Genomic DNA, 25,289 nt, shown 5'->3' on the forward strand with positions numbered 1-25,289 from the left:
GTACCTGGCCAGTATTCTGTCACAAGCAACTTTAGGCTGGTAACTATAATATCTACACAGAACTTGTCTGAATGATTGTGTGAATGGATATATATATATAATTATAGGAATAAGTAACCAAACAACACTGTTTGCTGTTATCTTTTATTTTATTATGGTATTTACAATAAATGTGACAAATGTCTTGTCCCCTTTAAGATCCTGCTAGTTTTTATTGGTATAACAAAATATGGTAATGTCCCTCCAGTCAGAATCTTACTTTTCTGACATTTTGATTTTTGGCTATGGTCCCTGAATCAGAGGGGTAAGCAGGATTTACCTGTCTTTAGAATATCATCATATGTTTGTAAGTGTAGCAAATGACTTGCACATTCTCTATCTGATTTGCCTGAGTGGAGATGTCATTGAAACTGCAGATTTGTGCAGAAATACAGATCCTAGCAAAAAATGTTGCTGAGGCCAAGTTTTCCAAAAGTGGCTTTTATTCATGCCTATGCACTTTTTGATTAGCAACACCTTTAGATACCCAGGTGATGGGTTTTACACACATAACCTGTATCACTTGTGTCTTGCCCTCTTCTGTTTTCTCTGCTCTCTCCGACATTTCTCTTTTAACATCTGTTCACCTCTCTCTTCCCCCTACCTCCACCTGCTATTTGTTTACATACATATACGTCTCTCATCATTGTAATGTCTGAGCACCCCATATGGGACTCTCCACCTTCTCACCAAGGGTATGTCTACATTGCAGCTGGGAGCGAGGCTCCCAACACAGGTAGATAGCCTTGCACTAGTGAGGCTTGAGCTAGTGTGCTAAAAATAGCTGTGTCTGTTTTGGCAGAGACTTGGGCTAACCAACCAAGCTGCAGGCCACCTGACCCATCCCCAGGCTTGAGCACTCTTCTGGAGACTCCATTGCAGCAGTATTCCAATGCGGATGAATACATTGGGCAGAAGATTGCAACACAAAGCCAGTGTAGCTGCCCACCTCTTGTGTTCTAGTGCTGTGGGTAAATCCAGCTATCTGGTGTTATGTGGCATGTGTGCCTACGGGCCAGCTACTGACAATCTTGAGTATATTTGCCTATGCAGAGGGTAAAGAACAATGATAAATTGTCACTAAATGAAATAATGTCATCGGGAAACTAAAACACATACACTGTGGCATACAGAGCATACTGGTGTGCATTTCTATCCACTAGACTCACATAGAAATCCTAGGACTGAGCCTTCAATAAAGGAGGGGGAGGGAAGAAGATGGGAACAGAGAAAAGAAAGCAGCAGGGAAAATGTAATCAATTCACTTCTTGTGTCACTATCAAGAGATATGATAGCAGTACTGGTCACACCCAGCCTCGGAAGGGATACCTGCTGTACTGTTAATAATCTCAGAGATCATGATGTTTAATGAAACACAATGCATTGGTGAGTCATTTTGGTTACTTACAGAAGTTTAAGCCAAAACCAGAGATTCTTCTGCTGCCATCCTTGAAGCACGTTCCTAGTAAGAGACAAAAGTGGTTGCTACAAAATCACATGTGGCTTTGCAAAATACATTGGGCAAGCTTCAGTTCTCTGAAAGGTGACCAGATGTCCTGATTTTATAGGGCCAGTCCTGATTTTGGGGTCTTTTTCTTGTATAGACTCCTATTACCCCCCACCCCAATCCCGATTTTTCACACTTGCTGTCTGGTCACCCTAGTTCTCTGTGATATTTGTACATCTCCAATGACCTCAGTGTAGTTGCAGGAGTTTAACTGAGTGGAACTGGCCCTTACGTGCTTTCCTTACATGGTCCTGCTTCACACACATGGCTTGAAGTTACAGGAAGTGCTGTTTACACCAATTCACAGAAGACGAACAAGCAAAAAGCGAAGAATTTAAATAGCAAAGGTGAGTTATAGAGCAGTGACAGACATGGTAAAAGTTCACACTTATGCCAGATCCTGCCCTCATTCTCCACGGAAGGCCCTAAAGAGAACTGATGTGGGCCTTCTCTGTAGTGGAGCACATGTTAAGAAAGGACCATTGAGGAGGACTTTGTGCTCCCTACACAAGAGAAACCTGTGCACTGTGGCTGTGCGAAGCAAACAAGTCAGCACTGGGTTGGGGGATGATCAGTGGGTCTGACACTGTACGGATCAACTGGCCTAAACAGACCTGTGAGTTTGTGCAGTGGATGCAGTACCGTACTCTCAGCTCAATGGAAATGCCCTGGCTTTGGGCAAAGGCTCAGCATTTGCCTTTAATCTCAAAGTATAACATGCCCAACCCCAATTTATGAGGAAATAAGAAAATAAATGAGAGAGAGAAAGCGAGAGAACCATTCTCTGTTTTTATGACAGTTTCCGTAGCAAATATATTTAGTTTCCATGCCATGAAAACCTATAAAAACAAACAAACAAAAAACAGTTTCTCAGAGGCTTCCCAGTTTTGTGTGTGCTGCAATAGCTGATCTAAACAGCAACTATGTCAAGTATTATCAAGATGGAAACACTTACTTAGACAATCGTACAAAACAATGCTGTGTATCAAGCAGTCTATTCAAAGCAAGTGGGCTCTGGTCTATGTGGGTGCATAGTAGCTGTCATGTGCTCTTTCTCAGTGCACTTTACTTTAAAATTCATCTTCTCCTTCCGCCTCAGCTCTCCCTAACTGCTAACTCTTTGCTCTACCTTTTGGCCACAAAGGTAGCCTCACTCTAGGCCAATGTGCCTCAGAGACAGATTCATATTTTCAGAGGGCTTCATAAAGTTTAATGCCAGAAGAGACCAGTAGATCTTGTAGACTGATCTGCACATCACAGGCCATCACATTTCACCCAGATACCCCTATATCAAGTGCAAAGACTAATGAGGCTAAAGCACATCATTCCTAAGAAGATTTAACTACGTGCCACAGGGAGAGAGAAGGAGAGACTAAAGTGCCACCAGTGCCTGATGCTCCTGCAACGACAGGGAATTGATTATGTGACATGAGATATGGCCAGATGATCCCAGCAGTTAAACCACGTCCCAGGCTGCAGAGGAAGGCAAACACCTCCCAGAATCCCAGCCAGTCCTCCAATTCTCTGGAATTCCCCCAGCCTTCCAAGATTTGTGGTTCAGAGAGTTCCTCAGCTAGTTCCTTTAAGATCTTGAGTGTGAGCCATCTGGTCTTGCCAATTTTGAAAAAGTTTGATTTTAGCAGAGGCTGACTCACATCCTCCTTTGTTAAAGATGCTGAAGTTTTTATTCCATCCACCACAACATACAGAATGGATACAGCCTCCTGCTTCATTCCAAATGTAGAACAGAAATATCTATTGAGAACATTCCTGCCTTTTCTACATCACTAATTATGGTTTTACGATCTGTACCTAGGAATGGACCTATATCTGATTTAGGGTTTTTCTAGTTTTTAAAATGCCTTCTTATTACTTTTAAATCTATTAGCCATTGACAGTTTACTGATTCCTTTGGCTTCCCTTATCAGTTGCTTACATTTTTAAACTAGCAATTTATATTCATAACCCTTTACTTCCCCTTTTTCCACCTTCTCTTTCTCTCGCTTTCTCTATACATATATATAAAATCACTGAGTCCACACTTCCGTTTACCTAGGATGGTTTCTTGCTTCATGTACCTTTTTTCACGTCTATGCAGTCATTGCTTTTTGGGGCATCAAGGATGTCCTTGAACAATTATCAGTTTTCATTAACACTTCCCACTTTAAATTTGTTCCCAGTCTATTATGGCAACAGTTGCTTTAAGCTTTGGAAAATTAGCCCCTTTCAAGTTCATAATATAATATATGGCAAGTTGTTACCATATTTGGCTTGTGCAATGTAAATGTAACCAGAGCATGATCACTGGTACCTAGGAAATGGCTAATTTTTAGGTCACTGATTAGCTCTTCATTGAATGAGGTTCAGTGCTGAATTACCCTCTGTTGGGTGCAGAGTTTTCTGTGTTAAGAAATCATCAACTGTTTTTAGAAGCTCTAAAGAAGGTTTGGTACTGGCTGCATTAGATCTTCAGCAACGATCCCCAAGTTAAAGTTGGAGCAGTTTGTCCTGTTCTTTGGTGAGATTTGGTGGTCTCAGAGATACCCACCACTACACCACCTGTAGTTTGACTAGTTAGAACTTTAATCCATGAGCATTTGAGGTCTGGTGATTCTGCATTGTCTATGATGCTGGTAGACCTGGTACCAGGTCTTGCCAAGGCTCTAGATGTCAGCTGAGCACTGACAAATTCATAGCGGAAACCAGACCAGCTCACCTGTTTGTTAGTATTGTTCAAGACAGGTGACAGAAGTGTAAGGATGTTTTTAGTGTTTAGACTCTATAAAATGCTTGTAAGTTGCTGAATGCATTAATCTTACATATATCCCATATGTATCCCATGCTATAAGGTAATATGTAAATTTTGCTTTATAACTGTAAAAAGGTCTGCTCTGAACCTGTGAACTCAAGCAGGAGGAGCAGGTCCCCTGCACATCAAGAAGGACTATCAAACTTAAGGGGGCCATTGTGAAGCATCATGATATAAAGAATGGGTGAATGGCCCCCTCACACCTGTGAAGGTGCTACATGCAAGGAAGCTTGTCCCAGCAACTTGAATATGGAAGAAGAAAGACAAGCTGACTTGAAAATTCTTAATCTCTTTGCTGTTTGAGCTCTCACAGGGCTGGAGCTAGGAAATAAAAGCAGAGATCTCCAGGGTCAACCTGGGCTAGCATTAAAAGACATTTGGAGCTGACAGATTACTATATCTCTGTCAGCTTTTGGAACCATATACCGTAACTCATTTGTGTGCATATGTTGCCTGCTTTAACTTGTAAATACAATAGAACCTCAGAGTTACAAACATCTTGGGAATGGAGGTTGTCCGTAATTCCAAACCAAATGTTATGGTTCTTTCAAAAGCTTAGAACTGAACATTGATTTAATACAGCTTTGAAACTTTATTATGCAGAAGAAAAATGCTGATTTCCCATTTTTTTTAGTAGTTTACATTTAACACAGTATTGTATTACACATGCCTTTTTTTTTTTTTTTTTGGTCTCTGCCGCTGCCTGAATGCGTACTTCCAGTTCCAACTGAGGTGTGAGGTTGACTGGTCAGTTCATAACTCTGGTGTTTGTAATCTGAGGTTCTGCTGTAACTCCATTCCTTTTTCCTAGTTAAAAAATCCTTAATTAGTTTCCTACAGGATTGGCTACAAGCATTGTTGTTGGTGTGAGATCCAAGGTCCAAATTTACTTGGGGTAAGTGACTGGTCTCTTGGGACTAGAAGCAACCTGAATATTTTGTGATTTTTGGAATAAAGCAACCATTTATCAGAGAGTCCAGCTTGCCTGGGTGGCAAGATAGACTGGAGTGCCCAAGGGGATGGTCTGTGACTCCATGTTAAGAGTGTTACAGTGATCCAGGAGTTGACATTTGTTACTGAGTTGGTGCAATCTAATTATAGAACATGCAACCAGTTTGGGGTGTCTGCCCTGCTTTTTGACAGTCTGCCCTGAGGTTGGCACTCATGATTGTGAACCACTCCAGACAGCACAACAGTGTCTGTGATGGAAAGTTCTATCCTCCCCTCTCATTTTTCCCCATTCTATCCTTACAGAACAAGTTGTAATCACTGATTTTACCATAAAACCAATCCCACCATATTTCAGTCATAGCCATATCATATTTCCTCTCAAACATGAGCATCTTCGACTCCTCTTGTTTATTTCCTAGGTTCTTAGCATGAGTATCTAAACAATTATTCCTTACATGCTCTATAGTCCTTGGGTTTGTCACATGCATTAGGTTTGTGCCTCATTTACATATCTGGTGTTTGCACCATAACTACTTCTTTTTCCTCTTCCCCCTTCATCTTTAGTTCAAAGCCCTCCCAACTATACTAGCTAGTCTATAACCCAGGAGATTGGTACCCCTACTACCAAGATGAAAGCCATATCAGAACCATGAAGTTCTCTCTATATATTAGTTGACCCGATGTTCCACAAAACCAAATTTTTTCTTCTCTATGCCACTTACTTAACCAGCAATTCACTCCAGTATCTTCATCTTCTTTCTTCTCTCACTCAAGGGCCAGGAAGGATTCCTGAGAAGATCACCTGGATATTCCTTTCCTTGAGTTTCCTTCTCAGTTTCCTGAAATCTTCCAGGATCGGTGGAATGGTGCCTGATGCGGTGTCATTGCAGCTGCTGATGATCACCACCAAAGGAATGTCTCTGGCTGATCTCAGAATCTTATTTATTCTTGTGGTGATGTCCTTCATCTCTGCTTCTGGAAGCAGCAAATTGTCCTGTTGTCCTTCTGCCACTTGCAGAATGTTCTATCCACTCTTCTTATCACAGAGTCCCCAGTGAGGACTGTATTCTTCTTTGACCATTGATGGATGCTCTCTTGGATTTGTCTGAGGTCCATCTGGTTTGATCTGAGCAGCAGTTCTCAGTTCTTTCCTTTGCTATTTTTCCTCCAAGTTGTTCCTTACAGGTTGTTCTCTCCACATGAATTGCTACTAGGTGCTGAGTAAGACAAGACTTCCAATTGTGAAAATATCCTTCAGGTTCTCCTAGAGGGAGTGGTGACAAATTTCCAGTATTTTTTCTCCTTGTCTCTCCTCTTTACTTGGCTCCGTTGCTTCCTCCAGGCAGGAAGCAGAACATGGGACATCTGATGCTGGTAACAATAACTGAGGACTTGCTGTCTGTTCTTCTTGCTGAGGCGAAACTGAACCTGTAATGCAAAGCCTCCAAACTTCCTTCTACAAACTCCCATGGAAACTCTGCTGTTAGATGCCCTCTCTTTCCTTCTTGGCTCCTGGGCTGCACTATTGGGACGTGGTGGGAGCACTTTGTGACTGCTTTATAGGGTACTACAGAGCAGTGCATCCAGTTAGCTCTCCCTACTCCCCACCCCCTGCCTAGCTGCACCCAGTGGGAATCCTCTATATGCCTTTGAGCACAATTGTGAGGAGCCCTGACACAGCTGTACAAAGGGGAAGTCTCCATTCCTTCCTGTTTCCCCACATTGCCATGTAAGGGATAGGCATCATCAAGCCTTTGGACAGCATTAGTCTGAACTGATGCTACAAGGACACACTCCTAGAAGTGTAGTTTAATATGAAGCTGAACACTGAGAACTTACCAGTAAATCAATCCAGAGATTATACCAATTGTTATGGCCAAGAGAAGTGTTGCAAAGCAGTCCACTTTCAAGACGAAAGCTGAGGAAATAGTGCAGAAAGTGTTGTTTCAGATAAGACATTTAGATTTAAAAACAACACCCATGAGTAAAACTTTAGTGAAAATGTCATGTCCCATTTCTCAGGTGCAAGAACTGAACAATATTGGCCTGAAGAAGTCACCATATTCCATTTATATCAGGCAGTAGATCACCATAGAATAAATAGCCAATGGATTGATGCTCAGAGTGAAATGAATCATAGAATCATAGAATATCAGGGTTGGAAGGGACCTCAGCAGGTCATCTAGTCCAACCCCCTGCTCAAAGCAGGACCAGTTCCCAACTAACTGCTGCCTCTTTGTCTGAGAACCACTGCAAATCTTGAAAAAACAGATGAATCTTTGCAATCCATAAAGGCTGCATGACTTCCATGAGATGCTGCTCTGGGTGAGTTTGTCTTTCAGCAGGTGTGCATACACGCACATGTGTGCAGCTCTGGCTCTGAGTGGGGTTTTCAAATTAGTACTTCTGGTAACATAGCCAGTGCTTACTTGATAGCTGCAGTATCATAGAATCATAGAAATATAGGACTGGAAGGGACCTCAAGACCCTCAAGTCCAGCCCTCTGTGCTGAGACCATCCATGACAGATATTTGTCCAGTTTGTTCTTATATATGTGCAATGACGGGGATTCCATTGGAAGCCTATTGCTGAGCTTAACTAGCCCCATAGTTAGAAAACTTTTCCTAATATATAACCTAAACCTCCTTTGCTGCAGATTAAGACCATTGCTTCTTGCCCTACCTTCAGTGAACATGGAGAACAAGAGATCACTATTCTCTTTATAACTGCCCTTAACATATTTGAAAACAGTAAACAGGTTCTCCCTACCCCCTCTTCTTTTCTCGAGTCTAAACATGCCCAATTTTTTTAAGCTTTCCTCACAGGTCAGGTTTTCTTTTTATAATTTTTGTTGTTCTCCTCTGGACTCGCTCCAATTGGTCCAGAGCTTTCCTAAAGTATATGAGCATTTATAGCTTTCTTATTTGTTTTTACGTGATGTCTAATTTGTCTGTTCAGTCCATGATCTGCTCCCTCAGTTATCTCAGCCAGAGATAAGGTTATGCCTCTTGTGAGCCACAGTAGAGACATGGAGAAGGCTGGAGACATTCTGAGCACTAGAGAGCATGTGTGGGAATTGTCCCTTGCTACTTATAGCAAACACTCCCAAGTAGCACAGCTATGCTGGTGGACAGGAAAAAGGAGCTAGGGTGATGCTCTTTCCCTCACCAGACTCAGACATGCCCTCACTGAGGCTGCTAATGCTGTGGCTGGCAGGGTTGGCCAGGCCTTACGTTTCCTCGGCGCTGGCAGCCATATTTATGCCAGTCTTAACCTGCCCATTTCTGTTAGTCTTTCCTCATGTGTATTTGTCCCCATGCTTTTTATCATTTGTGTTACAATCCCCTGACAGAAATCTCTTGATATCTTGACTGAAAAGTGGTGTCTCAGACTCAGTGCAGCTCTCCAGTTGAGGCCTAACTTGTATCAGAGTGGGAAAGTAACTTCACCTGTTTTTCATCCATGTCCCTAGTAAAACAAACACAGTAAAATGCTGACTATGTGTTTGACAAGAGCATTGCAGTGTTGATTAATAGTCGCTTTCTTATGTGCATTGTTCCCTTTTTATTCCTCCTGTGGTAAGAGCCTCAAGCAAGAATACATTTATAAAAGGCCTAATTCAGTTCTCCTTGTATAAGAACACCTCTCAGAGGACTTAACTGACTAGACAGTCACATTTACCTACTTCTCTTAGATGAAGAGATTGACTTGGGACCCAGATCTCCCATTGATTTCAATGGCCGTTGAAAGCTTGTAGTGCTTGGCAGGAAGCAATCAGCATTTTCCAAGCATTCGGCCCATAGTTGTTTTGTAACAAATCCATTATTGCTGAAATGGTGCATTTACATGTTGCAAATAATTCTATGTTGCTTTTGTAGGAAATAATGAGCTAGTAAGTGATTTACAAGCTACCCTTTGTTTGTCTTTTACCTTAAATGGAAATGTAGTGTTGTGTAATAAACACTGCCTGAGCTTGCCCTTTTTATTTTATGAGTTAAGGGCACAAAGGTAAACTGTTTTTATAATACCTTCTACAAAGACTTTGAACTAAAGTTATGTTCATCTGGCGTCTCCAATCTATTGTATACTGTTTTACTAGAGACTGTCAGATGATTTGCACGGGTTATGTTAAATCTTTTAAAATGTAGTAGTAGTAAATAATAATTTATTATTATAGTTATGTTTATTCCTGAGAATTCTAATACACATTTAATTAGGATGGTTCTGAAAAATAAATTATTTAGGCTTGTTATTTGGTATAATACTGCCAGATCCCGTACAGACCTTACTCAGCCAAAACTCCCAGTGCTCGAAAATCAGCTAAATAACTCAGATTAGACATCTGCCTTTCGGAAATCAGATATCTGGCTACCTGATTTGCACACACAAATGGCATTTACATGTATATTTGAGTAGTTATTGTGAGCAAAATCTAGGTTGCAACAATTTGCCTGGAAAAAAATGGATTTTGCAATTTTAGTTGTTCTTATATCTTTGTAGAGTACATATTAGTAATTATATTTACTTTCACAGACTGGAATACAAAGAAAAAGTCTTCCCTTTATTAAATTCCATAATGTAAATATCACATTAAACACAGAGGTATAACAAAAACAAAAGCTGGATTTGGGTTCTTGGTGATCTCTGGATGAAACGCACTGTGCAAGTACAAAGTATTAATTTTTCTTAAAGGTCTGGCTGGAATAACTCCTCCTTAAAGCCCTGCCTTGAAACATGTGTCTTTAGTTAGGCCTATATGTCATCATCATCTTTCCCCTCTGAGCAGCATCAAAATTACAAAAAAAATCAGGAAATAGGACATGTACACTAGTCATTGCATTACCTTATTTTTGTTCCCTCCACCCTCTTTCCCCATATGCCTTCACCCATGTTTATGCCTATATCTTTAGGGAGCAATTATTTTTATTTCTATACCACCTTGTTATTCTGCTATAAGCTGTCCAGTGTAGCCACTCTAAGCCAACAGGAGAGAGCTCTCCCATTGATTTAATTAATTCACCTCCAACGAGAGGTGGTAGCTATGTCAGTGGGAGAAGCTCGTGTGCTGACATAGTGGTGGCCACACCAGCGCATAGGTCGGAGTAACGTATGTTGCTCAGGAGGGTGGCTTCAGCGATTTAAGTTATACTGACTTACTGGTAAGAATTGACATCTGAAACTCCCCCATTCCTTCTCCAAAGCAGAGCTCCTTAGGAGGGGAGGCCAGTGACACACGCACAGCTATTTAACAGGTACTCTGCCTTTCTGCCCCTTGGTACTGTTCTGAGGAATCTTATTAAAAATCCTTCATTAGGAATGTACAAAAACGCCAGGTTTTAAAGTTGGAAAGTGGTTCTCCTGGTGCGATCCACACTGTCAAGAATAACCTTTTGTCCCAAGTGTGAATAATTCACTATTTGAAATCTAATAACAAAAGGAAAATGACCTTTGCCAGATCCTTTCTTGCATGTATCCCAGAACCAAGGGCAAATATGCCTCATGGTAGGAAGCTATGTTAGGCATTGTCCCACCTACCTCTATGAAGCCCATCTGAGCCTTCCGATGTGACTCCTGTAGACTGGGGTTTTGTATTTGGACTGCTCATCCAATAATCCATATTGTAGCCAGGCGACGCTGCTGGGGAATTCTGGTTCTCAGTCTCGGCATCTGCCTTCCATCTTTAGTGTTAACTTCGGCTGGTTTGTTTTTCTCTATCTCTAGCAGTTTTCTTTCTGCAGCTTCTAAGGTTTTGGTAGATATTGTAGCATGAGTTTCAGGTGTCATGATAAGTTACAAAGTAATTGGTAATGGAAACTATGTTTATTTCCAATTCAAACAATGGACAAATATTGGGACAAAATCATCCCTTGTGTAACACAATGGAGTTACACTAGAGATAACTGGCCCATTAGTTACAGTGGCTAAATAAAAATGTATTATTAGACTTGCCTCTACTTTTCTCCCGCAAAAGGACATTAAAATATTGTTTGGTGTCAGAGGCAAAACTAGCCTGACAGATGGTAAACGCTGCATAGATGAAACACTCCGAATACTCTAGTTTCTGACAAGAATATGCAAATAAATATTAGGGATTATGAAGCTTGTCAGTTTTGGTTGAATAATTTCTCTTTTTGGAGACCTTTGAGTATAGGTGCACTGAACGTCCGTGTCTGACATAATGCAGCAAAGGACTGCAGCATCCCAGTGGAGCAGCTTGTTCATGCAGTGGCTCCTGTTAACCCTTCAAAATCAAGCATTATTTCACCTTGAAATGCTACGCTTATGCACACCCAAGAGCAGTATCCAATGTATAGGAAGGAATTTGGTTAAAACAAAATCACAGATCCTCTGAGTAGGAAGGGATTTCTAACAGGTTATCTAGCGTTTCTATACCACCCCATTGGATTGTGGAAAGATTGATTTTGTTGTTCCTAAACCACCCCTGACAGATGGCTTCGGGAGAGAGTTGTATAGTGGGAGTGTTTGGGTTGGGGGAGACCTCATTCACAAATTATTCCCCCTCCAGAGAGGCATAACAAAGGAATAGTCTCTGCACAGACTATGCGGAAGGGACCAAGAAGGGAGAAGAAAGAATAAGACAGGAAGACTGGATCATTCTAAACACAAGTGGGAATGTACCTACGAGTATGTAAATATTTTGCAAGTATAAAAACAGAGTTTGAAAAATCCACTTGTCCAGGATGAATAGGAATCTCTCCTGGGCAAGCACCATCAATCTATGATTTCATTAAAAAAAAAAGGTTTCTACTCCTTACTGTTGCAAAGAAAACCTTCCAAATAAGAACTTAGTGTAACCAATGCAGCACTGTCTTCCTACTATAAATTTGCCAAGAGCTCTGGTGATCTAGGTTCTACTATGAGCTTCAGGGCCTTTGCTGATGCCCAGAATTTTCTTAAGCTGCAGCAGTATGAGCAATCACCAAATTCTCCCCAGTTTCACTGATCTTCAGAACCAGGGCTGTGTGGTAATAGCCTCCTGTCCCAGACCTGGACTTTAGCGTCCACAATCTGGTCCTGTCCCAAACCTGGACTTTAGCGTCCAAAATCTGGGGGCTTACCTGAAACTCCCCCAAGCTCACTACCAGCTTGGATATTCTCGCTGCCACCAATTCAGGAATTGATGGGGCCTGATCCCCCCTTTCCTCTCTCTGGTGTCCCAACCTTCCTTGGGGGGACACCAGATTCCAAAAGTCCCTTGGATTCTAAAAGAGGGGAAAAATCCCTTCCCCGCCTCCTTCCCAGGCCTTGCAAGAAACCGGTTTCTCTGCTTCCCAAGAGATAGCGTTCTCTACCCTCAGGGACAATTGAGATGCAAAATACCAACAGCTTGGCTTTGCCTTCCCCGTAGCCTGCTCTTTCCTGAAAGCAATAGGAAAATAGCCCACAGGCCTGGCTGTTCCCTTCCCTTTGCCTCCTCCTAGGAAAAGAAACTTCCACACGTTTAAAAGAAAAGTTTATATTAAAAAAGAAAGAAAATATTAAAACAATATCTTGCATTAAGAAACTCAATACAGGGCTCTTGCTTATAGAAAATATGAAGAACAGTCTGATTTAAAACCGATAGCCCGATTTTAAACCAGTCCAACCAATCCACATACATGTAAATTGCAACCCAAAGCTCCTCATAGCCGAATTGCTTAGGGTTCCTTTGTACTCACAAATTGTGTAGGAGACACTTGGAGATTAAGATGCAGTTGGAGGAAGCTTGTTAACTCACAGCCGAGAAAACAACAAAGACACAGCCATCCACATCTATTCGTACAACCCAAAGTCCTCATAGCCGACTTGCTTTGGGGGATTCCTTTGTACTCACAGACTTTTGGTATAATTATGTGAAATAGAAGGAGTTAGGAGGAAAACCGTTGTTTACTCACAGCTGGGAAAACAAAAAAAGACCTGGAGTATACAAATTCCCGCCCCCTGACTTAAACAATCCAGTTCTCTGATTGGCTCCTCGGTCAGGGTGTTGGTTACCCTTTCCAGGTAAAAGAAAACTTAACCCTTACTTACCTATCTACTTATGACAGGCTGTCCTTAGCCCATTAGGCAGAACATGGCGCGCCTAGAGGCACACTAGGTCTGGGGCACTGCTCTGCCGGAGCCCGACAGACTGAAGAGTAGTGAGGCATGTAAGAGCAGGGCTGCTGGGTGCTAGAGAGAACCGAATGCAGCACAGTCTGAGGGAGGGGATTGGCTGCTGAGGTCTCTGGGATTACTGGGAAGGGGTGGGAAGGGAACTCACCTGTGAGTGTGAATCCTTCCCCCGGCGTTGAGGTGAGGCAGGCTCGGCGGCTCTGGAAGTATCCTTGTTTGTCCCCCATAACATCCATTCTTTCTCCCCCCTGCCCCACAGAGCACCCTTTCTCCCTCCCCCAACGAGCACCCCTTCTCCCCCCTCCCTGGCTGCCTACTGAGGAATGAAAGTGAGAGTAACTCACTTCCTTGGAAGGCAGGCAGGATTGGAATGGTCGCACAGGACTGGGCTGGGGATAGCCAGACAGCATGTGCAAAAAATCAGGACAGGGGGTGGGTAGGGTGAGCAGATGTCCCACTTTTATTAAGGACAGTCCAATTGGGAGTCTTTCTCTATATAGGCTCCTGGTGCCTATATAGACAAAGCCCCAATATGGGGACTGGCACTATAAATCAGGACATCTGGATCTGGTCACCCTAGCGCTGGGAGCACGTCTGGGCAGAGCTGCACAGGGCAGGATGAGCTGTTGTTGCTCACATGGTGCCCTGTCCCTGAGATCAGATTGCTGTGCTAACTTCACCATGGTCTGTTGGGCTTGCGGTTGTGCCACTGGCGTGTGATCGGACCTGAGGTGTTGCTGCTGCTGCTGTTGCCACTGGTGCACCAAGAGGTGGATTTTGGGGTCCTAAAGTTTTTCCACCTATCTTCCTCCTCTACCACAGCTGTTGGATCAGCAGGCTAGGGGTGAGCCAAGCATGAAAGCAGTACTGTGTTGCCATTTAGATTGTCATTTAAAAATTTTGTTTTGCCAAAAATGCTTTGCTAAAAATCTCTGAATTCATTTTATTTTAAAAAAAATCAATATCTGAGCCAAAACAGAAAATTAAGTCGTTGACAATTTATTTGTGACAAGTTGGTATGGGGAAGGGAGTGGGCCAGTTTTCATCAGAGAAGCAAAAAATGTGACTGACTTTCCTATAGAGCTGTTAATGCTAAATCAGGAAGTTGGCAGCCTTTCAGAAGTGGTGTGCCAAGTCTTCATTTTATTCATTCTATGTAGGTTCATGTGCCAGTAATACATTGCAACATTTTTAGAAGGTCTCTTTCTATAAGTCTATAATAATAGAACTAAACTATTGTTATATGTAAAGTAAATAAGGTTTTTAAAATTTTAAGAAGCTTCATTTAAATTAAAATGCAGAGCCCCCGGACCGATGGCCAGGACCTGGCAGGTGAGTGCCACTGAAAATCAGCTTGTGTGCCGCCTTCGGCACGCGTGCCATAGGTTGCCTACCCCTGTGCTAAATAGAGCCTCCAACAACTGTAATATGCTCATCTCCTTACTAGTGTATAGAGCAGTGTTCCCAAAACTTTAACAGCCCGCGAACCCCTTTCACTGAATTGTGAATGTCATGAACCTCTCCTAAAAATGAATATTTTCAGGGATTTAATTTAAATTTCCTCAGTGTGATGGATGCCCCAATGCCCCCCCGCTCTTCCTGGGGCTTAGGCTGGGTTCGGGCTGCCGGCTTCCCCGCTGCCAGCCCCAACTGCCCGCCCCACTCTTCCTGTTACTCGGCTGCCAGCCCCGCACAGAAGCACTGGGATCAGGCTGCCGGCTCCCTTGCTGACCGCTGGGGACTCAGGCTGCTGGCACCACTCTCCCTGGGGCTTTGGGCTACGCCCTGCGTGGAGCGCTGGGCTTTGGCGTGCCGGCTCTCCTCGCTGACCGCCAGAACTTGGGCTGCCAGCCCAAACTGCCCGGCCCTGCTCTCCCTGGGGCTCAGGGTGTCTGCCTGCAAACCGGGTCCCACCTGCTGTCTCCAATGCCCGGGGTTCTCTGGCTGCCATTAGTGAAATTTCTGTGTGTGAACCCCCGATAATGTTCTGCAAACCCCCAGGGTTCTATGAACCCCAGTTTTGGGAACGACTGGTATACAGCAGGGGTCGGCAAACCTATGGCACACGTGCCCCAAAGGTGGCATGCCATCTGATTTTTGATTCTCTGGAGTTCTGGCTGCTGCCCCATTAGCCAGCGGTCCCGGCCACTGGCCCCACTCAGCAACCGCTGCTGGCCTGGGGACCCCAAGGAACCCAGGCTGGCAGCGGGCTAAAGCAGGCCAGCGGCTGAAGACCCGGCTGAGCCACTCAACCCACTGTCAGCCTGGGTTCCATTCACTCAGCTGGCAGCAGGCTGAGTGGGACTAAACACAAACAAAATAGGAAAAAAGAGCAAACCAATGACAAAGTGCACGAACCTAGAGAGCCTCCTGAAATATTGGTGATAGTTTTTGATTTAAATGGACTTGAACAGTACAAAGAATTGATACACTGTCATCAATGTTGCACATGCAAAATCAATGATGGACATTGTACAGTTTCTCATACCAGCAACTTGTTGATATCTATATATCCTAATGTGTACATTGCCACTCGTATATCTACTGACATTTCTGTAGCAGTAGCATCAGGAGAACAGAGTTTCTCAAAACTAAAGCTCATTAAAAACTACCTCCGCTCTAACACGGAGTCAGGAACGCTTGACTGGTCTTGCTATTCTTGCAATCGAACAAGACATCACTTTGTCTTTGTCATATGATGACATTATTCCTGATTTTGCAGCCAAAACAACGCAGAACGATGCTTTTAATTAAAAGCTAACCCTTGTTTCATACCTCTTCATATAAATTTCCAATAAAATTGTTGACAAATTTAAAAAATTATATTATTTGCATCATTCTGTCAAATCAGAATTTTTTCTATAGTGCTACTTCTTTAGTGCTAGTCCATCAGCATTACAGTGTGCTTCATTAAGTTAAACTGGTTTTAATAACATGCATGTGGCAACTTTTCCAATACTGTAAGCTTATGTTTGTGTTGCTCAGAGCAAGTCAGGCACAGGGGCACCAGTTTAATAATCCTGCATAGGGCACCACAAATCCGAAGGACGGCCCTGTTCAGAACTCTGTGGGCTGCAGTGACTGTGACACTGGTACACAAAGCGTCAGCTCTGGCTAAGGCCGTAGACGTTAGCTAAGGGCTGACAAACTCATAGTTGGAGACCAAACCAGCTCACCTGTATGTTAGTTTTGTTCAAAATAGGTAGTAGTCTTATGACAATGTATTTAGTGTCTAACCTCTATGACATGCTTGTACGTTGCTGCATGCAGTAATCTCACTTGTAAGGGCTGTAGTCCATGCTTTATGAAAATATGTAAGATTTGCTTTATAAGTTTGAAAATGTTTGCTCTGCACCTGTGAACCCAGGCATGGGAATCCCCCCACCCCCACCCCATCCAGGAGGATTATCAAAAATTAAGAGGGCCATTATAAGACATAAGCTTTGTTAATTGCCTCATCCATCCATGGAGAAGTAGGTGCAGAAGACCTCATCCCATTGGTTTGAATACTGGAAGAGGGAAATAAAAATATTGGACATGAAGATTTTTCATCTCGTTGCTGTTTGAACTCAACAGTACTAGAGACACTAAACTGAAGCCAGAGATCCACAGGGGTTACCCTTGGGTCTGCCCTGAAAGACATTTTGAATTGCCAGAGCTGTATAACTCTGTCACTCTTAGGATTTAGATTGCAGCTCATTTGTGTGTATAATTTTGGTTGCTTTAATCTATAAATAACTCCTTTTTTCCCTAGTGAATACATCTTTTGATAGTTTATTACAGGATTGGCTACAGGAGTTTTCTTTGGTGTAAGATCTAGGTGACAGATCTCTTGAGACTGGAAGCAATCTGAATATTTTGTGGTTTTTGGTGTAAGTGACCATTTATCACTAAATCCAGTTTGCCTGGGTGGCAAGATAGACTGGAGAGTCTAAGGAGACTGTGTGTGGTTCCATGGTAAGACTGTTACAGTGATCCAGGAGTTCACATTTGTCACTGGCTTGGTGAAATCTAATTATAGAACATACCACCAGTTTGGGGTGTCTGCCCTGTTGTTGACAGTCTGCCCTGAGTCAGCCATTCCTGACTACAACACCTGACAAAATCGTCTTCTTTTCAATTGCTTGGTAAAGTTCTGAGCAGTAACTAGCAAAGGAGTAGCGTAGCAGAGCCAAGACATTCCCTTTGCAGTAGCCAGAAATGTAGGAACAAGGTAAAAAGTAGAAGCATACATATATTAGCACAGCAGGCAGAGTCCTGGAGGAAAGATAAAGTAGTGGAGAACTCCCTCCCACACACCCTCGTGTAGCTTGGAGATTTTCCAGTGAGATCTGACTTGCAAGTGTCTGATACTCTCGAAGCCTCTCTAAGGGCTGCAGGTGTGTGCATGTGTGTCTTCATTACTTTACCCATAACCCAGCTGCCCAGCAACTGTGATGGGTGGATGTCTCTACAACTCTACCGTTCCCTTAAATTTCTGGCTGCAAGGAAACTGTGAACTAATAAGAGATTTTCACAGGGATCAAATCACTGCACTTTGTTTGTCTTTCTACATTGCACAGAAATGAAGAATGAATTACTTCTGTTCCCTGCTGTTTTAACATACAGGTTATTTTATTTGTATACGGTTTTCCTTTATAACCCCTTGATGTGAGCTTTTTGGACAAACGTAATTTTTCTCTGGAAACATCAAGGCTATTGCATAATGTCTGATTGTCGATCAGAGAATTTACACTACTGGGCACCAATCCTGCAGTTGATCAATCAGAACTGAAGCTGTGCACCCATAAATGTAAATCAGATTCCATGGGAGTGTGCAAGCCACTGGCATGCCTCATGGTGCAAGTTCAGAGCCCTGGACTTAACTGAGGCAGGGCAGAGGGAAACAGCATGTTTATTTTCTATGACTCTAAAAAGGTGATAAAATATTGAGGAAATTGGGACGAAGAGTAATCATGCCAAGGTATGCTGAAGAGGAACGTGGATTTAAAACATCTGTTGGTTATTCAACCATGGCTTATTAAATTATTAAAACTACTGCTGCATACAAAAATACACAACTAAATGTCCATTTGTGATTGCAGTGAGGCTGCTAACTAACCACAGCAGTGACATTTGAAATGGTCAAGCAATTAAGCCATGGAAATGGACACTCAGCAGGCCACTCAACAAAACATTGTTATGAGATGTGACTGCTGGTAACATTTAAACTTCCATATCAGCAGTTAGTTTCCCAACAAGAACTTAAAAAAGAAAAGCAAGCAAGAAAGAAAAAGGCATGATATTGCTCCCACTGAAGCCAATGAGTGTTTTTGCTCTTGAGCTCAGTGGGCCAGATTGTGACACGCCTATTCAAGATGTGCAGTAGCTTAACTCAGCGAGCTACCCCACTGATTTCAATGGGACCACATGTGGAGTAACATTTTAGTCAGTAAAAACAATGAGGAATCTTTGTGGCACCTGAGAGACTCACAAATTTAGTGAGTTTTAGATGATTTAGTTGGGGATTGGTCCTGCTTTGAGCAGGAGGTGGACTAGATGACTTCCTGAGGTCTCCTCCAACCCGAATCTTCTATGATTCTATGATCTTTTCATGTGCTTTATATTTATTCCTGCTTACTGTATTTTCCACTCCATGAATCTGATGAAGTGGTTTATATCCCACAAAAGCTTATGCCCAAATAAATTTATTAGTCTCTAAAGTCCCACAAGGACTTCTCATTGTTTTTACGGACACAGACTAACACAGCTACCCCTCTGAAACCTGTCATATTATTCAGTGTAAGCAAAGGAATCAGAATCTCAACAATGTGAGCAGAATTTGGGCTCCTTATTTCCTGTGTGTAAACCCCGAACTTCATGAACCAGTTAAGAACAAAAGCAGAATATCCTTTCAGTCAGCACAGATTCATCCAGAAAAGTAACATCCACTTCTGGAATTCTCTCACTTACCTTTCTGTGAACACTCAGGACATTGCCACTCATCTTTGTTATCGTTATTGTGCTGGTTTAGCACTGAACTCCTCTGCTGGGACCCCTTATTAGGAATCCTTTTTTCGCTGTGTTGGGCTGGTGGGGAATGGACATCTGCCATTTCAATGTTTTGTTTGTTTTGACTGCGTCTCAATGAGCGATGTCTGACCTCCGCCTCTGTTGTTTTATTCATTCTCTTGAGTACTTTCCGCACCTAGACGCGTGCTGGGAAAAGAACTATTAGTAGCCATTATCCTCACAACAAGAATGTTTAAAAACTACTTTAATCCATAACCAGAAACTCTTGCTTAATCTAGTATTTCTGAAAAATATGATCTATATAAATGCAATAGAGTTGGTTCAAACACAACTATGAATTCATCAGTAACTTGTTAATGTGAAAAATACATAACTTTATATAACCGTAAAACACACCTGTGCAAAATAATCAAATCATTACCATTTACCAGTCAATTATATTTTCAACATTACATATTGAAGACCAACTAAGCATGATTAACAGTTTTCAGATTGAAGTTTACTACTAGACTTACCTCTATTTTTCTTCAGTGTCAGACCTCTGAGCTATTGTGTGTGAGATAAAACTATACTGAGCTATTAACAGACAGGAATTTCCTTATACAGAGCTAAGCATTGTTTTTTTTACTGCACCTGATTTCTTTAATCTTTGTTTCTAAGTAGCATAATTGGCAGATTGCTGCAGCATTAGCTAATATTAAAAAGATCCTTTCACCCTTTTCTTTGAGAAGTTACACATAAAACCAGCAAGGGCAGCGAGTGTGGAAGCTGCAAATGCATTTACCAGACTAAAAGTGAAAGCAGTTACATTGTTTGTTACCTATAAGCATCCGGTACAAAGTCTGCATATCTGGGGTGGGGCTAGGCATTACCAAAGTGAGAAGAGCAGAAATACTACAGTGTCAACAAACACCACCCTTGAATCACTAGTCCAGATCTAACCCATGTTGGTAATGGCCTACCACGTACTTGTATGGGCTGTCTCACCATAGTAGCTGAGCACGTGTCACAAGGGAAAATGTTAACAACTCTTGCTCTCTCTCTCTCTCTCCCTCCCACCTTTCCCTGCCACCTCCAGACAGAATTTGGGTGTTTGTTTTCTTAGATGAATGGGAGAGAACAAGGGGACTCTTGTAGGAAAGGTTGGGTAAAGAGATGGGCTTTGCATTTTGCTCAGACCGCGGTAAGGTTAGGAGTCATTCTTATTTCACCTGGCAGTGAGTTGTATAGGTATGGTTAGACTCCTGTGAAAGGTCCATTTCTCTGGGTTACAAGCATAATCCTACTGGTCAACTATTCCATTGTTCCACTGGAAGGCAGCTGTGGTGGTCAATCATGGTCATGGACAAAGCAATCTCTCCAATAAGCCAGGACTGTTTCTGTGCCCAGCTTTGGAAATCAAGACATTGACCTGAAACTGTACTCTATTCAATAGGGAGCCAGTACTGAGAGGTGAAAGTGTCTTTATGGGGTGTGGCCCCTCGTGGGTAGAACAGAAGTCCAATGCCTGCCACAGCTGTATGGCTGCTGTACACAAGGCAGCTCTTTGGGCTAGATCCACAAAGGGGACTTGGACTCCACGATGAAACACCTAACTTGTAGGTATCCTGCCATCTAGTAGAACCTACAGCCCTCAGTTGCGCACCAAACTGGGTGAGTGTGACATACCCAGGGTACAACCCAGACTAATGAGTAGCTGTGTCACCCCTGCCCTTTAGCTTGGGATGTCCTTTACAACTGCTGTAGCCTCCAGTCTGGACTGCTCACAAACAGCCTCTAGCATGCAAGTCACACCCAGCTGTGTCTGTGTATGTGCTGAAACCAGCCAGCCACACCTTGTCTCTTACCAACCTTGGTTATGCTGCTGGGTGACCCTAACACATCCCCAGTCCTGGACTTCTCCCCAAAAATGTATGTCCTATACTGCCCAGCACCTCTCCTGGACAGTACAAGCTTATATAAAGTTCATTATTGTATTAATAGAAATGATATGCAAACAGTTTGTTACCCCAAATAAAGTTTCGCAAACACTTCAATTCAAACACACTGGATTAGATAAAACAATAAAACAGTTAAACTACAGAGGGATTTTAAGTGAGTACAAGTAATGAGGCATAAAAGTTAGAAATAGTTATAAGATAAATAAAGATAAAATGCAATTGATGCCTAACTTAACCAACTATGTTAAATTCAAAGCAATGTTTTTCTCATCACATGCTCTCAGCCATCTGACCAACTTCTTAGATCAGGACCCCTTCTCCAATTCACTGGCAGTTTCCTTTGCTTTTTCTGGTGTAGTGAATTGATGGACACAGAGTGAAAGAGGGGTGGGGACTTGGAGTGTTTGTCTCTCATTTTTATAGTGCCAATCCCCTTCTTGGAAAACAGTTCTAGCTGAGATTCTGGAGACAGAGAGTCTATAGGAAAGGCTGTTCCCTGCTGCTTTTCCTGACCTATTGGAGCTTCTTTTTGTTTCCCTTCCTGCCTGAGGACTCTGTTTACTGCTTAAATGCAAATTAAGCAGAGCTGACATTTCTTTGTCTGAGATAGACCTGTTTGCCAAGCTCAATTTGGAATGTGGGATGAGATCAGCATACAGGGGAATCTTGTAACTTCACATACAATGTTGCCAGACATGTTTTATCAGGATAATACTTACCAGCAAATGGTGAGTTTTCAGATGATACCTTACAAGGCATAGGCGCCAATTCTGTGGGCGCTCTGGGGCTTGCGCACCCATGGTGAAAAATTAGTGGGTGCTTGGACTGGCAACCAAGCTCCCCCTTCCCCTGCTTTGCCTCTTCCCCTCATCCCAAGCGTGCCACAGCCCCACTCCTCCCAGCACTTCCTGCCCCCTCCCGCTGCCTAACAGCTGTTTGCCAGCACTTAGGACTTTCCCAGAGGGAGAGGGAGAAGCGGCGACACGGTGCGCTCAGAGGAGGCGGTGGGGACTTTGGGGAAGGGGTGGAATGGGGGCTAGGTGAGGGCGGTGCAGGGGCGGGACAAGATGGGCCAGGGACTCACCAGCTCTCCACACAGCCAGTCCTGCCCTTCCCTGGCCGGCTCCAGACTGCCTCAAAAAATGGCTTCTCTCCTTTCCTGAGCTCCCTGAGAAGGGCATCTCACTTCCTATTGGTTGCCGGGCAGACTCTGAGTCTGCCTTGGCTCCCCATCCCTACCAGGGACAGTGCCTCTCCCTGAGCTGCCAGCAGACAGAGACCCAGGAATCTAGGCAATCTCCTTGGGGTTACACTTGTATAAAGATTATTACAGCAGTGTGTAGGGTGTGGACACAGGGGTACATGCTATCACAGTGAGTGCTCTAACTGGGTTACATGATGTAAGAGGGTACCATCACAACTGTATTTTGTGTAGGGCCCAATCTGGTAGGCGACCACTGAGAACACCTACTGTATTAGGCCCCACTAGAAATATAGACAAGACAAAACCTGGTTTGAGGACCCTGGTCACTATTGATGCTATGCTGCTTGTGGCACGAGGATTTAGGTGGCACTGTAGATGCCCACTGGCAGAAACGTAGGCACTTAAAGGGTTAGGCAGAGTGAAGGTTTTGAGGATCTAAATATTGGATTTAGGCACCTAAATCCCTTTGTGGACTTAGCCTTTTGTCTGTTTCTCCATGTGAGGTGAAGGGGCTGAACAGTTGCTACAGACTGTAGAGCAAATGACTTTTGCCCTTAAGGGCCTCAGCTAGGCCAAAGAAACAATGCTGATGATATTGTAGAACTCATTGCCACTGGAAGTCATTGAGGCTAAGAATTAGGGATGTAAGAGTTTAACTGGTTTCTGTTAACGGTTAACAGAACTGGTTAACAGAGTTTAACTGGTTTCTGTTAACGGTTAAACCATGCCCAGAGTCCTGGTTGCTGCATGGCTGAGGTCCCTTCAGGCTGCTGGCCCCATGGTCGGGGTCCCTCCGAGTTGCTAGGGTCCCTCCGCGCTGTCGGCCCCACGGCTGGGGTCCTTGCTGCTGCCCGGCATCCCAGTGTGCCCAGGGTCCCTCTGGGCTGCTGGCCCCACGGCCGGGGTCCATCCCAGCTGCTGCCTTGCTGTGGGATGCCAGGCGGCAGCAGAGCCACAAGTGCAGGGCTGGCAGCCAGGATGTTGGCACAGGTAGCAGCAGAGCCCCAGATGTGGCGGCAGCTGCAGAGATCCCCAGATGCGGGAGCAGCAGCAGAGCCCTGCGTAAAACATGGGGGTGCTGGAGCACTCCCCACACCCCTAGTTCCCCAGGTAAATGTTTAACTGTGTACCCGATAGAATTTTAATCGGTTACTTTTTAAAATGTTATTTACATCCCTACTGAGAATTTAACAAGATTCACAAAGGGTTTGGCTAATTATATAGATAAAAAAACTCTACATATTCTTGATAACTAACAATAATAGTTTTGGAAGAGTGAGTGAAACTCATGCTTCAGGGCTTAACCTAATCTCAAACTATTAGAGACCTATGATGGGAAAAATTATCCCACATCTGCTTACAATAGAGCTCCCCTTCCTCTGAAGCACCTGGTGCTTGTCACCATGCCCTTTCCAGTCAGACAAGGCTGATCCTTAACTCCTGAAGCTGCGGAATAGAGGAAAACCCACTGCAGAGAGCGAGCCTGAAAATGAGAATTATATATTCCCACTGCCATCCAAGGAAACTAGCTCCCTCAAACTATCAATTGTCATGGCAGAGCCCTTTGGGATGAGGTTGAGTAAGTCACTGCTTGTGAGGGAAACATGTTGTTGCACAAGCTACCCCAGATTCACTTGATGACAACTGGTTGGTCTTCCAAGGGGGGAAAAAAAAAAAAATCTTTATCTCATCTCTTAGCAATGCAGGATCACCTTCTTGATATTTTTAAATACTAATTTTTCATTTACTGGAAGAGATATATATATATATGAAGACTATTAAAAAAGCCTGTGGGGCAAATATATGCATGAAAAACTATTAATACATACACGAATGAGTAATTTAACTGTTTGACTAATGAGCTATAATTTGGAGAGCCTATGCCATTAAATATCAGATAGATTTCAACATAACTATCCCTTTAATTGAAAAGCAAATACATTTCTAGCTAGACAATAAATATGAGTTTAAAATTGCAACCCTTAAGAAGGATTTGAAGGAATCAATTTGACTGCAGAAATTTGGTCTGCATCTTTATATTTAGGCTTGGGAGAATTCATTTAAAAAATAATTTCAGCAGATAATATCAATGTTTATTTTTAAGCATTTTTAATTTTTATCCATTTAAATTTTTACTGTTATACAAAATTATGAGTTTTAAGCACTTTTATTTTTTTAATAGATTTAACAGATAATTTAAATAGTTGGGAAGGTCAGACAATTTAACAACAGTCGATGTTGAGATTCAAAAAGTTAAAGCTTTATAACTGTTAAAAACTTTGTCATCACATGTTAAAATTTATAAAATAAATATTCTTAAATCAAACTCTAGTACGTTCTCAAGCTGCATTTTTTTTACTTTGCCTATCTGTACATTTCAATTATTATTGATGGAAATATTTTTTCATTGGTCTGTGTGTGTACCCTGAAATTGACAGTTACTGGCATTTACTTATAAAAATCTAATCCTTCTAAGCCTACTTATATTAGTATCACATAAAAATCCCTACCATTAAAGAAGTAAAGTTAAATACTCCTATACTGAAACCATGCAGTGACCACCATCCATCTTGTGCACTGAATGAGGCAGAGTTCTGTGGACAAGTAGCATACGATCATGTAAAGTCTGTAACCACAGAGCATATGCACAAGGGGGCTACATTAAGACTGCACAGGTTGCCTTAATTCTGGCATTTCTTAACTTTTGACTGC

General features: G+C 42.8%; 1 protein-coding gene across 1 annotated transcript in view; it reads right to left on the bottom strand.

The window, feature by feature from the left end:
- Positions 1-22,526, bottom strand: part of LOC116835342 (protein lifeguard 4-like) — a 32,328-nt gene extending 9,802 nt beyond the window's left edge. The window contains 6 exon segments of the mRNA XM_032798105.2: positions 1,448-1,501; positions 7,146-7,224; positions 10,842-10,967; positions 10,970-11,047; positions 19,374-19,619; positions 22,458-22,526. Of these exon segments, the coding sequence (XP_032653996.2) occupies positions 1,448-1,501; positions 7,146-7,224; positions 10,842-10,967; positions 10,970-11,047; positions 19,374-19,587 (551 nt within the window). The 5' untranslated portion in view covers positions 19,588-19,619; positions 22,458-22,526.
- Positions 22,527-25,289: the final 2,763 nt, after the last annotated feature.

Source organism: Chelonoidis abingdonii, chromosome 2 (assembly GCF_003597395.2).
Source record: "Chelonoidis abingdonii isolate Lonesome George chromosome 2, CheloAbing_2.0, whole genome shotgun sequence".
In the NCBI taxonomy this organism is placed as follows: Eukaryota; Metazoa; Chordata; order Testudines; family Testudinidae; genus Chelonoidis; species Chelonoidis abingdonii.